Source organism: Eublepharis macularius, chromosome 2, assembly GCF_028583425.1.
Source record: "Eublepharis macularius isolate TG4126 chromosome 2, MPM_Emac_v1.0, whole genome shotgun sequence".
NCBI lineage: Eukaryota > Metazoa > Chordata > Lepidosauria > Squamata > Eublepharidae > Eublepharis > Eublepharis macularius.
The window spans coordinates 154,621,237-154,636,887 of record NC_072791.1 but is presented as its reverse complement, the minus strand read 5'-3'; the positions used below and the strand labels follow the sequence as shown (position 1 = coordinate 154,636,887).

General features: G+C 44.7%; 1 protein-coding gene across 1 annotated transcript in view; it reads left to right on the top strand.

The window, feature by feature from the left end:
• The window catches only part of CFAP65 (cilia and flagella associated protein 65), a 60,405-nt gene that overhangs the window by 14,701 nt on the left and 30,053 nt on the right, over window positions 1-15,651 (top strand). Inside the window, exons 9-14 of the mRNA XM_054971639.1 lie at window positions 221-486; window positions 2,188-2,388; window positions 2,848-3,210; window positions 4,393-4,530; window positions 8,045-8,290; window positions 13,299-13,523. Coding sequence (XP_054827614.1) covers window positions 221-486; window positions 2,188-2,388; window positions 2,848-3,210; window positions 4,393-4,530; window positions 8,045-8,290; window positions 13,299-13,523 — 1,439 coding nt within the window. The remainder of the gene's footprint in view (window positions 1-220; window positions 487-2,187; window positions 2,389-2,847; window positions 3,211-4,392; window positions 4,531-8,044; window positions 8,291-13,298; window positions 13,524-15,651) is intronic.

Sequence of the window (15,651 nt, the reverse complement as noted above, 5' to 3'; positions counted from 1 at the left end):
TACTATATGAAATGTATCTGTAGCAATATTTAGGAGTACTGCTGAATGCCCATGGAAACAGATGATCAAGATCAATCACTTTTACAGCTACAAGCTTAACAATCAAGCTCAGAGTAAGAAAAAACAGGTTCTATTAGTGTATAAACACATTCCTTTCCCAGTGACATCAGCAACACATGATGTACAATGTAAAAACTGCAGAAGTTCTTTGTCATTGCAGGTCCTGGGGTTTCTCTTCAGCATCCCTTTGTCTACTTCAGCTGCATTAACCTTGGAGAGAGTCTAACTCAGCCCTTAAACATCACCAATACTTCTGATGTCCCAGCCTTTTATCAGTTTGACATTGACAGCAGACAGAGTATCTTTTCTTTTGACCACCCTTGTGGAATCTTGGCTGGGATGTCCACTATTACACTGAAGGTGACCTTCCAGCCTACCTATCCAATGATTTATTACAGACGTGTGGTTTGCCTTGTACATCACCAGGTAAGAGGACTTGGGATCCGTCTTCCATTGAAGTGTTGCTCTTGGTTGTGTAACCACAGTCAAATATGTAGTGGTGGAAATATGTTCCACCTATTAGAAATAGTTATATTTTGTTTGGTAGCAGAGTTATTTATTTATTTCCATTTGTATTCCGCCCTCCCCGCCCTTAGAAGCGTTTCCTCCAATGTGCACTAATTAATCCTCAGGCAATCAAATTACAGAAAAGCTAGAATGTACAGTTTATTGAGTTAGATTCCATTCATGGCAATATTTTGGAGTAGAAAGAAAGAGTCCTAGCCTAAAGAGTCACTTTCCCTACAAATACCACAGACAGATAGTCCAGCAGTGAGGCTGCAAGTGGGTCTGTGGGTGAGGCCTTCATGGCAGGAGCTCTGAGAAATACATCCTTCCTTTTTGGAAGGCCATGAGGTAAGAAGAAGAAATCTCTCAAGAGACACAGAGACAGAGGAGGAGTCAGGAGGCGCTCTCTCCTTAGACAAAGAGAAGCAGCTTACTATTAAGAAACACACAGAGACATGCAGAGCCCCCTGCCCCCCCCAATGTCCAAGGCATGCTGAGTCGCTTATTCCATCACCACCATCTTTTGACTGGCTGCCCTGCAGTATCAAGCAGTTTTGCTTACGCAGAATAATTCTCGCTGTCTTAATGCTTTCTTTGACATAGCATATTGGATTGACAGAAACAATGATTTAATCTGAGCTTCAGGTTCTACATCTTTGCAGCTTGTGTCTAGTCCTTGAGCCCTGCTCTATCACCCCCACGCCCACTCCACCCACCACCATTAGCTCTTGGCTGCTCTGTGAGCAGAAGTGTTTGTTTTTGATTCATCACCCTGTCCTCCATTATGGAGATTAAACATATTGGCCTCCAGGCAGATTTTGGACTACACGGACAAGATATATCCACAAGGCATTTTGCTGTATTTTCAGCTCATTGTGGTAGCAGAAAACCAATAATGTGAGGAGCTTTCTTGGAAATTGTATTATCTTTCCTCTTGGACATCACTGTATTCCAAACAGAAGGCAGCAGCTGGAATACATAACACTGGTATTCCTGCACTGGTCCCTATTGGCTTTGAGAGTCAGTGCTAGTTGAAATACTTAGGTTGCATATACTGTGAGGATTGGATAAAATAGTTTATCCTACTTCTAAAAATGTGCTTTGTGACCATGCACAGCTAGCATTGTGCACCTGATAGAGTATGGGCTGGGGATGCAGGAAACTCATGTTCAACTACTAGCTTGGCTATGAAGGTTATTAGATGACTTTAGGCAAGTCTTATCTTTCAATCTAGCTTACCTCACAAGTCTGTCATGAGACTAAAATATTGTTTTCAATTCCTTGGAGAAAGGTTGAGATAATAATAATAAAATGAATGCACTTAGTGCTGTATCTCACTTGTGTATAATCTCATTTTAGCTAAAGCACTGGGCCTAAATAGAGAGGCACGAGAAAGGGAAAAACAGCAACACAATATGTGGTCTGTATCCTCCTGCTTATTTCTAACTTTTTCATACTGCTGTCCATGCAACTTCCCCTCCCTGCCGTGAAATGGCTGTTTTCTAATATATTGTAAAATAGTTCCTACAATATTAATAAGGGAGAATGACAGAGGTATAATCTTGAATACAGAGCAGGCAAACTTAGTTGTTCCCTCCTTGTGTTCCTGGTGCCTCTTAGGATCCATTGTTCCTAGATTTGTTGGGAACCTGCCACTCAGACACAATGAAACCAGAAATTCTGAAACTGAAGGATCTTACAAGATATAGGACACACATGGCCAGAGGACTGACCTTTTACCCACCAGATGTACTGAGTACTATGCTGAGGGAGCACAAACTGCTGGTAGATGAAAATGGAGCCCTCACACTCCCACCAGAGGTAAAGAATGTCTGTTGGAAGGACTGGTCTGCTCCCATGCCTATGGATGCCCAGAATGAGTACTGACTTGGAGCCCCATGGATGTGCCCATGGTGAGGCCCAAACTGCCCATATTGTTTTTGCAATTGTATGATAGCAAAGAGCTTACTCTGAGCATGCTATTTGTTAAAGGATTTCTACTGTGATTTCAAAGCTGCTGAAAAATATGGGGCTTTAAACTTACCTCTCATCCTTCCTAGACTTCCCTCAATGTGAAATCAGGGGACCATTTAAGATTGGAATGCTGTAGGCATCTAGGTTTTCCTGTGGAGGAACAGCCTTCTGTCACTCATTTCTTACTTCCTACTAAAGTTGACAGAAAAGCTTGCCGTGGTCATAGGAACTTCCATCCATTCTGACTGGTCAGCTATCTTCAGTAAGCCTTCTGTTTAGTCAGAGAACTCTCTCCTTTTGTTCTAGATGCTGGAGGATAAGCCACCTGAGGAATATCCTTCTCTTGATCCCATGGTTGAATATTTCCATGATGGTGTAAGCAGTGACCTCACTGTTTTTCCTCCTCATGTTAACCTGAGCACCAAGGAGTTTGATTTTGGCTGCTGTGCAAAGCTTCAAAACATACAGCCGCTTCCTCTTTGCCTGACCAATTGCACAAAAGGAAAGATCACTATCAAATGGACAAACAAGCCAGAGAGTCCCTTCCAGGTGGCCCCAGAGAGCTGTGACATCCCACCTCTAAAATCTATGGCTTTCTGTGTCACTTTCCAGCCTCCTCAGCTCAACTCTTTATATGCAGCAGAACTAGAAGGGTTTGCCTTCTACAAGGTGGGTAGGAATCTGTGTCAGAGGTATTTATGGCATGGAAATTCCAACGTGTTCTTTATAACTGATTATTAGGTGCCAAGTCACCTTGGTCTGGGTAACTGGCTGGCAGGGACACTCTTGATAAGAGTTGCCCTGGGCAGAATGTGACAAGTTTAAAAGGGAGTTAGTAATCAACTTTGGGATTACTACTGAAGGGCAGTTATGTTCCCTTTCTATTGGAAGCCTATGGCTGAGAGGAGTCATATACATTTTCCAGAAATAAATATAAATAAAATTTTAACTTGGTATCTATTTACCTCTTGACCCATAACCGAACGAAAGTGATCCAGGCAAGGATCACCTCCAAATTAAATTATTGTAACTCGCTCTATGCTGGGCTTCCCTTGGGCCTTCTCTGGGAATTACAAGTGGTCCAGAATGTGACTGTGTGTGTCCTGGCGGCTACATTGTATAGGGCACATATAATACTGGTTTTGCCCCAGCTGCATTGGCTCCTAGTGGAGTTTCAGATTAGGTTCTAGGTTTTGGTCTTAACCTATTAAGCCCTTAGTGGACTGGGACCAGCATATCTGCGGGACTGTCTCTCACCATATATTCCCTGGAGGATGCTCCATTCAGCTGACAAACAGCTGCTGGTGGTCCTTGGCCCCAAGGATGCTTGCCTGGCCTCAACCAGGGCCTGGACGTTTTTGGTCCTGGCACCAACTTGATGAAACTCTCTGTCCTCTGAAACAAGGGCTCAGCAGCATTTACTATTGTTCTACCAGGCCTGCAAGATGGAGATATTCCTCCAGGCCATATGCATGAGGCCGAGGTACAGGTGGAGGCTCCTTTGCTGGTCTCCTTTTGCGGTGGGGGGCATTGGAAAACTCCCTCATTCAGTTTTCCACTGATATATTAATATAATATTGCCTGTTCATTGCCCCCTCATGGAATGTTTTTGGTGGGGGTTGAGCTATATGCGTTGCCAACCAAATGTACTGTTTATATTGTATTTTATGCGATTAATGCTGTTTTTATTGTAATTTATTTATGTTGTAATCCGCTCTGAGCCCAGTTGTGGGAAGAGCAGATAATAAATCCAATCATTAATAAGAATAATAATAGTGATGTAGCTCTAACGGATGAAACCCTGATCTATCCTTCTTATCAGTCAGGTATTGCCTCTCTTGTTGTTGATAGGTATTGCGGCACTACAACAATATTGAAGAGCCCATCACCATGTGTCCATCCTGGAACTTCACCATCCGCCTGCGTGGACACACTTTTGAACCTTGGCGACAGCATTTCATTCCACAGTATACTTTGGACTGCAACAAGGTGAGCAGTGTGACTTTCTACCCCTGGGTGGGGTTTTGTAGCCCTATTCTCTCTGACTGCAGAGTAGAAGGCATTCATCATTAATTTTCATTTCTTTCTTGGAAAGGTACTTTACAATCTTTTAGTTCAGGCCCAGTCCCGATAAATTAGTCTCTGTTTCCAGATCACAGGGAAGAAAATGTATTCTGAAAAATCATGCTATGTTCCAGGATGCCTGGTGGTGTAGGCTGGGCACAGATATGAACTGAGATATATTGAGTCAAAGGCAATCTTTTTATCCATTGGACCACACTGGCTTTCTTCTGCAAACATACTGATGTATCCAGAGGATGTCAATGTGTAGTTCCCTGTTGAAAGGGGAGTGGGTTTTGTTTTTGAGTTTTGCATTCTTTTCTCATTTACTGTAGAGAAATCCAGCCAGAGATTCTGAGTCAGCATTTCCTAGCTGGTGCCTTATCCAGCTTGGTGATGGCAGAGGTCGGTAGAAGTCTGCTTATAATTTCATAAGGATAACACTTTCTATAATATTGTGAACTCATATGATTCTGTGCAGTTTATTTTGTTAGCTGAAGAAATAATGTGGGCCAGATTTAGTAAAATTCCCATTGTGCAGATGGGAGGCAGATTTTGTAAATCTAAGAGCCCAGGTAGCCCCTTGGTTTATTGAGGGGCTACAGATGATGAGAAGATGGGAGGTGACTAGAATGACAGTGGAGAAAGACTAAGGCCTAATCCAACAAGGCAGAGGCTACAGCACACACTAAAGCCTACTCTGTGGCAGTGATGGCAGCAAAGAAACAATATTTCTCTACCACCATTGCATTTGAACAGTGTAGACCTATGGAACCCTTCCAGATGGTTAGGGACCTATTGGGTTGTAGCTTACAGGACGGGTGAACTGTTCTGCATCCTACTGCGATCATTTTACTATGCAGATAAAATCTCTCACATCCGCTCTGTTGTGAACTCTGCATTAGCAGTGTCAGGGTAGGATGGTCCGTGGGTACAAGTTTGTTCAGTTGTGTGGGATGTCTTTCAGCCTGTCTAGTTTGAGGGTGTGTTCAGGATTCTTGGAAGTTTGAGAGCTATCACTTGCTTGTACGATCCTTGTCCTTCCTGACTGCTTAAATCAGCAGGTTGACTTCTAGAGAGAGGGGATGGTCCTTGAAACAGGCAGTGGTGCATACACTATTGAAGAAAACTACTCTGGACCCAGGTGACGTCCACTCTCAAATGTACAATTCCTGAGCAAAGTGATTGAATAAGTGGTGGTTGGCCAACATCAGAGATTTCTGAATGAAGTGAATTGTTTGGATCCATTCCTATCTGGTTTCAGGCTTGGCCATGGAACTGAAATAGCCTTGGTTGCCCTGGTAGGTGATCTGTGATGGGAGATGGACAGTGGAAGTATGATCCTGTTGATTCTTGGACCTCTCATCATCTCTTAATACCTTCTATCACAATATCCTTCTGGACTGCCTTTTGGGGTTGGTACTGGGAGGCACTATATTTTGGTGCTTTCAGTCCTATCTTAAGGGTAGGTTTCAGAATGTGATGGTGTTGGACTGCTGCTCTGTCCCTTGGCCTCTAGCTTGTGGTTCTGTCTTGTCCCTCATGCTTTTCAACATCTGTGTGGAGCTGCTGGAGAGGTCATCCAGATATTTGGGCTAAATTACCACCAATATGCAGATGATGCTCAGCTTTATCTTGCACTTCTAGCAGATCCCAGGGAGGCTAGGGAAACCATGAATAGATGCCTGAAGGAAGTTTTGAGATGTGTGGCAATCAAACCCAAAGTTCCGTTTATCCTCTAAGGCTCTGAACCAATCCTGAGGATTCTATCTTCATGCAAACCCCAGAAACTAGCCAGGAACTTTGGAACTCCCTCCCCATCTATCTCCCTCTGTCATTGCCTTCTGCCAGCAAATGAAGTCTTTTTTGTTTCATTGGGCATTCCTCCAAGTAAACTCTTATTGGCTCTCCTCCCTGGTTATATTGTATATCTATGTTTTTATTGTTAAATATTTATATATACATGTAAAATATTGTTTTAATATTTTAAATGTTTAATGCTTCACATTCACCACCTTGGGAACCCTATTTAGGTGGAAAAGCAACATAAAATATCTCCCAGCAAGGATGCGTCCAAGCTTGGGTGTGAACAAAATGTCTAGGCAGCTACTATAATACACATTTCTTCTATTTTGTTTAATCCACCCTAGTTACCAGTTAATTTCCAGGGCCAATTCAAGGTGCTTATGATGACCTAGAAAGCCCTAAACAGTCTGAAAACAGCACATGCTAAAGGTCATCTTCCCTATAGAGGAACCAGGTCACTATGGTAATCTTTGGAGGTTCTTCTCTATGTGCTCCTTCCATTATATATATGATGTAAGTGTGGAATGTGCTCCTGAAGAGCTTCATATGATTTCTTCTCTGTAAAATGTTCAATTGCTGTTGAAAATAACCCCTTTAAAGGGTCATTTTAAATTATAGGGACTTGAATTGGCTGCTCTAATTATGTACTGTTACTCTTCCAAGGTGGAAGAATTGATTCATTTTATTGAATGGTTAATATTACTTTGTCAATGCTGAAATTGATTTTATGACTGCTTTTTCTGCTGAGTATAAAAGAGGGGGTGTGTGGCACCAAAGCAGAGTCAAAGCAGAGTCAAAGCAGAGAAGAAAAAAATCTACATCTACAAAAGAGAGCCAGTATGGTGTAGTGCTTAGATTAGGAGACTTGATCCCCTCTCTGCTGTGAGTCTCAGAGTCTCTCTATGCATTATTAAGTACTTATTATTAGGTACCTAGAGATGCTCAAGTACAGGATTGTATGTGTAGTCCTCAATGCTCAGTGCACATGAATGCTTCTTTCACGAGAGCTCCCTTTGTGTGACTGTATCTGCAAGTGATTCCAGAGGGCAAAGCACCAATTCAGCTCTGTTTTTGCTGTGAGAACAAATACTATAGGATCCTTTGACTTGCCACTTTGCATTTCTTTACAGTGTGATAAAGTGTCAAGACCTGCATTTCAATGAATGAATGTGGGGGAAACTGGGATACTTTTAGCAGTTGAGGAGGAACTGATATAGAATGTGTGAATGTATTCACATGGAACAAATTGAAGTGTAACTGTGTGAGCAAATGCATGGAAAATATGAGGGGGGACATGTGAAATGAGGTTCACTTGAGCATCCCTAGGTATTTCATAACATGTAGAGAGACTGTCACTGGGTGATCTTGAGCCAGTCATAGTTGTGCTGTCTCTCAGCCTAGCCTACCTCATATGGTTGATGTGATGATCAAATAGGGAGTGCATAATACTCTGAGCTTCTTGGAGGAAGGACAGGATAAATAGGTAGAGATAAGAGTAAGATTATTCAATTAACAAAGTTAATTCTGCATGGGAAGCCTGGTGTTATGTATTTTATGTTATCAGTTGCATTGTGTCTTTAGAGTTACAGCACTATCCTCAAGGCAAATGTAGATGGCTGTTTTTTCTGCCTTCTAGGTCTTTCCTCCAGTATGCCAGAATACTACCACATATTGCAGTATGCTACTCTGCAACACAGGCACCACTGCCATAAGCTTCAGCATGAACCTGGAGAATTGCCCTTCCATCCTGGTCAAGCCTCACTCTGGGTTTATTCCACCTGGAGCACACCAGATCTTCATCTTCTCAACCTGTCCACAGGAAACATCTGTGCAGCAGCACAGCTTGTCCCTGCACCTCAACTCCTCTCCATCATTCACAAAGGTGGGGACAAGAAGAAGCAGTGTGAAGTTGTAATTTATTTTGTTCCTTGAATTACAGGCACATCATACTCTTTCCTCCATGAAAGTTGACAGCAAACCTGGAGGAGTTGTACAAAGATTCCAGTCAGAACGTGAAGGAAGGGAGCATAGGTATATTGGTATTAGCTGTCAATTCCCTCTGAGTTTATGGAGTTTATCCTGTGATCTCTCAGCTAGCTGTTTTAATTATCAGATGTAATGGATTTTTTAAAAAAAGTCTTGCTTATTTCCAAGGATATTTTGGGCAAAGGATGAATTAGAAATATAAAACTAAGGTGTATTGCAACCACATTTTAGCCATCATGTGATACTCCCATAAGGTTATTGTGTGATTTGAAGTTGACATATAATTTGTGTAGAGCTGACAAATGTAATACTCTTTGCCCCTTTAAAAATGGGGGATGGAGTAGGTGAGCTTTCTGGGATTGGAAAAAGAGAGCACAAACTTCAAAGAGTGAATGAAAAGGAAAGCAAAAGAAAAAAAAGAGTGCATGAAATTCCAGCATGGAAAAAGAAGCCCAAGTTTCTGGTGCATGTGATCAAACACCTAGTGCATGGCTGTTCCCTTACACTTTCAGGTTTACAATATATACCTCCAATCACAGCTGAAAGCAGGGCAGATCAGGCCAAGATTGGGCAGACAGATTTGTCAAAACCAACTGGTATCCAAGAAGAGTGTGTTATTTCTCTCTATGCTTGTTCCCATGCTCTGTATACAAACCTCATCCTAAACCTCAAAGCCATTTTGGCATAATGGTGAAGAGTGACGGGACTCTAATCTGGAGAACCAGGCTTGATTTCCAACTCCTCCACATGAAGCCAGCTGAGTGACTTTGGGTCAGTCACGGCTCAGAGCTCTCTCAGCCCTACCCATCTCACAGGGTGATTTTTTTAAAAATATAATTTTTACTAGGTTTTTCAAAGATAAAAAGAAAGGAACTTTTTAGTATCAGATTCGTGTACAAGGTTGTCATTATATGATCAATATTTCAGAAAATGTGCAATACAGTCATCAATCCATAGAAAAGGAAACTGAATAACCGAACACCCCCCTTCTTTCTCTTTGTACAGTACATAGTCCATTTAGATCTCTCCAAGCACTCTTTAATTTCCTTGCTTTTTTACCCACCTATTCAGTTTCCTTTCTCATTTCTTACAATTATTTATATTTTAAGTGAGCATCTTCTTAAGGCACATTTCGATCCTTTAGTTCTTAAGCCTAGGGTACTAAGCCCTTAGCCATTCCAGAGGCAGAGCAGAGAAGAGAAAAAAAAACAGAAAAAAGAAGTGAACATCCACATCATTATATTCTATTGTTAGTCCCATTATTTATATATGTCATTAACTAAATATTTTCTGAAAGGAGAGAAGTATACAATGAGATTTTTATAACAGCCTACCCTCGATCTTTCATATATCAGATCTCAAGCCATCTAAGATTTAGTATTTGTGTTTTCATTGTGAAAAGGCAGAAGAAAAACAAAACAAATGTATAGGCAGACTTAGCTTAACCAATAGTTTAGGTTTTAAAATTTAACACATTTATAAGGTTCCCTCTACCTCCCTAGTGTTTCCCCTGTTAGACCTAGAAGCTATCTTATCTCAAGATCATTCTTATACTTTTATTTAAAGAAATAAAAAGAATTCCAATGAAGAACGTAAGAAGTAAGAGGGGAAATAAGAGACACCCGTTTACCGGGTCATACTTTAAGTTTCATTTTTGTTCCTCTTCTCTCTCCCTCTAGAATAGTATTATAGCTCCTTCTTTCCTACAATACTTTTATTTAAAGGAAAGAAAAGAGCTCCAACAGAAGGAAAATAAAAAGAAAAATAAGGAGAGTAGAAGACTCTTAAGAACCCATTTGCCACACTCTCTCTAATCCAGTAGCAAAACATAAACAGTGTCTAACATGTTAAAAAGAAAAAAAACATACAGAGTTATATTAGGTCTATGTTGAGCTTCATAAAGCAAAAAGGGGCATATGAGCCTCTTCTCTAGGTTTTTATATCAAAGCAATTTAAGTAGAATTCAGAACATATATAAATTGCAATATATCCCATATACCCTCCTTATTTGTCAAAGCCCCAGGATCATAATTTAAGTTCCATCTTCTTTCTTCTTCTTTCTCTCTCTAGAATAGTATTGCAACATTCTTTCCGATGATCAACCGTAAGCGACTCTTCTTGCCTTCTAAGCATTCCTGCAAGGTTTCGATGAATACATTGTTATGTCTCTGATTGTCTTTCTTCATCTTTGTGATATGTTTCTTAATTGAAGTACGTTGTGTGCTTTTTGCTTTGTACAGAGGCAGTACACTAGATCTCTTCCTCACAGCTTCCTTTCCACACTCCTCCCCTTTCTTCTCTACCTTTCGTACTTTCACAGAAAAGGACTGGTTTTCTCCTCCATGTTGTTGTTGTTTCTCCTCCAGTTTTCTTTCAAATAAATCTGTCCCATCAAAGTTTTCTAATTTGGCATCTAACACGGTGCCCTTGTCTGTTTTCAATCCAAGTGTCTCATCTGCTTTTCTTAATATGTCATCCATCAGCTTAGAGATTTGCTGCAGCTTTAAAAATATATCTTCAGAGAGCTCCGTTTTATCCACTCTCTTTCAAATGTTCAATCAAAGATCTCTTAAAACTGGTAAAAAGCTCCTTTGCTCTTGCTGCTTATAGTTGTGAAGTTTTTTGCTCCCCAGCTCTCCCCCAGGAAACCTCTCCTTGCAATCACTCTTCAGTGACAGTCTCCTGGTTCATAAAGCAGCCACCACTCCGGGGGATAATAAAGCCCACCTCATCAGGGCCGGATCGAGGGGGGGCAAGGGGGGTAGTCTGCCCCTGGTGCCGCTGGGAGCAGCTGCCAGCTGCCAGAACACATGGGCAGCAGCGCAGGCAGCCTCGGAGCCCCCCGCACTGCCTTTCGCCTGCCCCACGGGACAGGGGGTGGCCGGCTTGCCACGCACCCCCTGTCCTGCAAGGCAGGCAAAGGGCAGCATGGCCGCCCACGCCATTCGCCTGCCCCGCAGGAGAGGGGGCAGCCGGCTGCCCCCTGTCCTGTGGGGCAGGCGCATGGCGCGGGTGGCCTCGCAGCCCCCCCGCGCTGCCTTTTGCCTGCCCTGCAGGACAGGGGGTGTGTAGCAAGCCGGCTGCCCCCTGTCCTGCGGGGCAGGCAAAAGGCAGCGCAGGGGGCTGCGAGACCGCCTGCGCCATTCGCCTGCGAGGAGGCGAATGGCGCGGGTGGCTTCCCAGCCCCGCACGCTGCTTCCGCCGCCCTGCGTGATGACGTCACCAAAATGACGTCATCACGCCGCGCCGGGAGCGTGCGGGCGCGCGGCATGCATGCGAGAGGTTGGACTAGGGTTGCCCCAGATGCCGGCAACCCTAGATCCGGCCCTGCCCCTCATCAAGCTGGATAGCCCTCATAAAGCCATAAACAATTCTCTTACTTGGAGAGATGTCAGGTAGAATCACTCTTTTTCGGTCTTTCAGTTATCTTTACTTCTGTCTTGTCAGGAATCTCCACTTTATTTTCGCTTGTTTAGAATCTCAGAGTTCGTAGCTTGTGAGCCATGTTAGGCTTCTTCCTCGGTCCTTGCCTTCGAGCCAGTGTGAGGGCTCCAACAGGGGTTGCCAGTCCCAGTGAGCCCCTCCACCTTGCTCTGGCCTGCCCCCCTCTCCATGGTCGGGGTCTTGGGGGCCCGAATCCTCGAGTCCCAAAGAGTCAGGAAGATCACGGCACTGAGCTCGTAAACTCAGCTGCTGTGACACCGCCACACCATTCCGGAAGTCGTCACAGGGTGATTGTTGTGGGGATAATAATAACACACTTTGTAAACTGCTCTGAGTGGGTGTTAAGTTGTCCTTAAGGGCAGGATATAAATCGATGGTGATGATGATGATGATGATTTTCACCGGTGATTGCCAAGTCAATAGGTGTAGATATTGTTATATCCCCCTAAAGAGCTGCACGTAATTTTTGTTTTTGAGTCACAATGCAGGAGAAAGAGGCAGCAATGATTTCATTACTATCTTTGATGGAGACTTCACACCTCCAGTGATAGATACTATTTTATACCAGAATAATATTGAAGGCATTGTCAGATGTGTAGTGAAACAACCATGAGAGTTTATCCGTAGTATTTTGTGTAAATCCCCTCAACTACACTTTATGCAAGCTATTTTAACACCACTTGGTTTTTAATTCATTTCTTATTCAATTTTAATTATTATTGGAATAATTAATTCCTGGATGTGTGTGGTTTTACATAGGATTTTAATGACCATTGAGGAAAGCCAGTACGGGCCGAAATGTGTCTGGTCAGTTTATTTGTAGATACTATAGTATTTATGATATAGTATTTATTTTGATGTATATATATAGTCATTGGATTCTCCATCAATGTGTATGTAATTTTCAATCTTGTGTATATCTATTAGGAGTTCTGATATTTTAACTTTTATCTTTTTATATTTTTAATGGTGTTTGTGTGCACAACATAATAAATATTGAAATTTTTAAACACTTTTATATGTTAGCTTGACCCTCCTAGTTCATTCTCCATTTTGGGTTGAGTTTTTAAAACCCTTTTTCCCTTTGTTTTTATTACAAGTGGACATCAAACAGTTTACAGATCTTGGGTTGAATTTCACCAACTTTTTCACTCAAGTTCTTCCAATTCTCTTCCTTATTAGTATACTGTCCTGTGTGGCTTTTGTCCATGCAGGTTTTGGCATAGACTTTTTGAGGGTCTCCTCTTCCCCCTTTCACCAGTGAAAAAGCTGGTTGGATTCATCCCATTATACATTGTTTGGTAATTTTGCCCTTATATGCACTCTTCTCTTATGTTGGCCATAGCTGTCTGTATCCAGGCCTTTCTGTGCCAGCCTAGAGCCCTGCTCAATTTTACTTTGTGAAAGCACCATAGTTTTGCTACATTGGTTGGAAATTATGTTGATGTTTGTTTCTTCAGGAAATCATTCTCCAAAGCAGTGCTGAGCCCCTTTCCCTACTCTTAGAAGGTGACGGCAGCCTCTATTTCAAACCCACATGTGTGGGTCTCTCTTCCTCATGCACCTTCACTATAAAGAACTCTACCCGGCTACCCATGTTCTTCAGGTGGAAGATCCACCAGTCTGACAAAAAACGACTATCTGTCCAGCCTGCTGAAGGGACTATTCTGCCCAATGAAGCTTTGGTGAGTAGACATACTTGGAACAGAAACACTGTCAGCTTTTAACTAAAGATGCTACTATGCTTCCACATTCCCTTAAAAAACCTAAATTTCATCTTCGTTCTTCTGTGCCTCCACACATGGGGACTGCGCAGGCGCAGGCCAGCCGCCGGAGAATTTTCTAGAGCTTCCATGGCTCCGAAGGGGCCGTTTGTCGCGCGCCTCAGCGACCGTTTTCCCGCCCAAACGGTCACGTGATCCTCCAGCGACCAACGGCCCCTTCCCTCAGTTCTCTTCTTGCCGCCGCTTGGAGAGAACGTGAGCTTCGTTGCTCTGTGCTTTTGTGCTTCGTGCTTTATTCTGACTGATTGCTTGGCTTTTGACTTCGGACTTCGTGACCTCGACTATTCTTCGGATCTCGTTTGGACTTTGTTGTGGACTCGGTAATTTGACTCGGACTGTTTGTTGACCTTCTTTTTGCGTGCCCCTGAAGATGGCCTCAAAGGCTCTCTTCAAGCATTGCCTCCAATGCCACACTAAAATGGCCAAGACCGATGGCCATGAACTGTGCCTGTTCTGTTTGGGGGAGACCCATAATGTAACGGCCTGTAAGATTTGCCAGGGCTTCACCAGCAAGGCCCGACAGGAGCGCAAGGCCCGTCTTAACTCCTCCCTGTGGCAGAAGGTCATGTCCGGAGGCGCCCCGTTGCCCTCCTCCAAGGCCGGCCCTAGCCACTCTGCCGAACGGCATTCCGGAGCTGGCTCAGTGGCCTCCGCGAGGTCGGGGTCGAAACCGCGTCCCCCGAGTGCCTCGGCGTCGAGAGCGGCCTCTCCAGCGCAGGGACCGGTACGGCCGCCCCGTAGCGCATCTTCCACCAGGTCGGATCCGAGACCGACATCGGAACCGAGGATCCGTCTACCGAGTCCCCGATCGGAACCGACGACCGGGTCGATTCCGGTAAAATCTAAGAGATCGAGGCCGAGGTCCCCTTCGAAGGCGAGGAGCGCGTCGGTTCCGAGGTCTTCTTCGGAACCGGCGAAGAAGAAGAAGAAGACCAAACATCACCGGTCGCCGCATCCCGCTCCCCAGGAAGAGGTCATCGTGCTTCCTCACACGCCTTCCCCTCATCTGGATTCCCCGGAGCCAGAGGACATCTCCGTGCCGGTGCCGGATCCGATGGCCTTCGAGACGGTGCCCGCAGAATTCTCTTCGGGACCGGAGCCGAGCCCGCGCCGTCGGATCCGAACATCGCCTGCTCTTCGGTCGCCGAGGCTGGAACCGAGCCCGTCTCCTCGTCGGAGCCGTCCGTCGCCTGCCCGTCCGTCTCCACCAGCTGCCGGTCGTGAGCGACGTCGGTCTGGGGACAGTGTCCGATCGGTCCGGTCCACTGCGTCCCGACATCGACGGGCCTCCTACCTCCCCTCGCCATACCATTGCCAGTGGGAAGGGGCACCTGCAGGTTTCTCCGTGTCGGAACCGAGGCCTTCGACATCGAGGTCGACGTGGGCTCCCCCTCCGCACCAGGTTCCGGAATCCCAGCTCGGTTCCGATGAGGAGGATGTGGAGAGCTTTGGCGGCTACCAGTCGGAGTCCTGGTCCGAACCATCGCCAGCTGAAGAGCTTGTACCATCTGCGGACTCGCCATTCGAGGACCTCCGCATCTACGCCGACCAGATGGCGAGGATGGCCAAGGCTCTCGAGATGGACATCTCCTCGGCGGTTCCCCAGACCAAGGACAAGCTCCTCAAGCGCATTTATGGAGACAACCCGGCATATGTTGGCTTCCCCATGCTCGAGGGTCTTGAGGAAATCGTGGAGAAGGTGTGGCAGGTGCCCTGCGATCAACCTCCAACATCCAAGAGGATTGAGCAGCTCTACAAGATCAAGCAGGGTACCTGGCCGGCGCTGGTGAAACACCCTCCACCTTCCTCCTTGGTCACAGAGGAGTTCAACCCCAGGCGATCGGGTCACTCCTCGGTACCTGCTGATAAGGAGGGCAAGAAACTGGATGCCATGGGCAGGCGCCAATACATTGTTTCTTCCCTAGGTCTGAGGATTGCCAACTATCAGACCATCATGGCAGGGTACCAGCTGTACCTCTGGGAGAAGTTGGCATCCTATACGCGAGACCTCCCTCCTGAACAGAAGGCT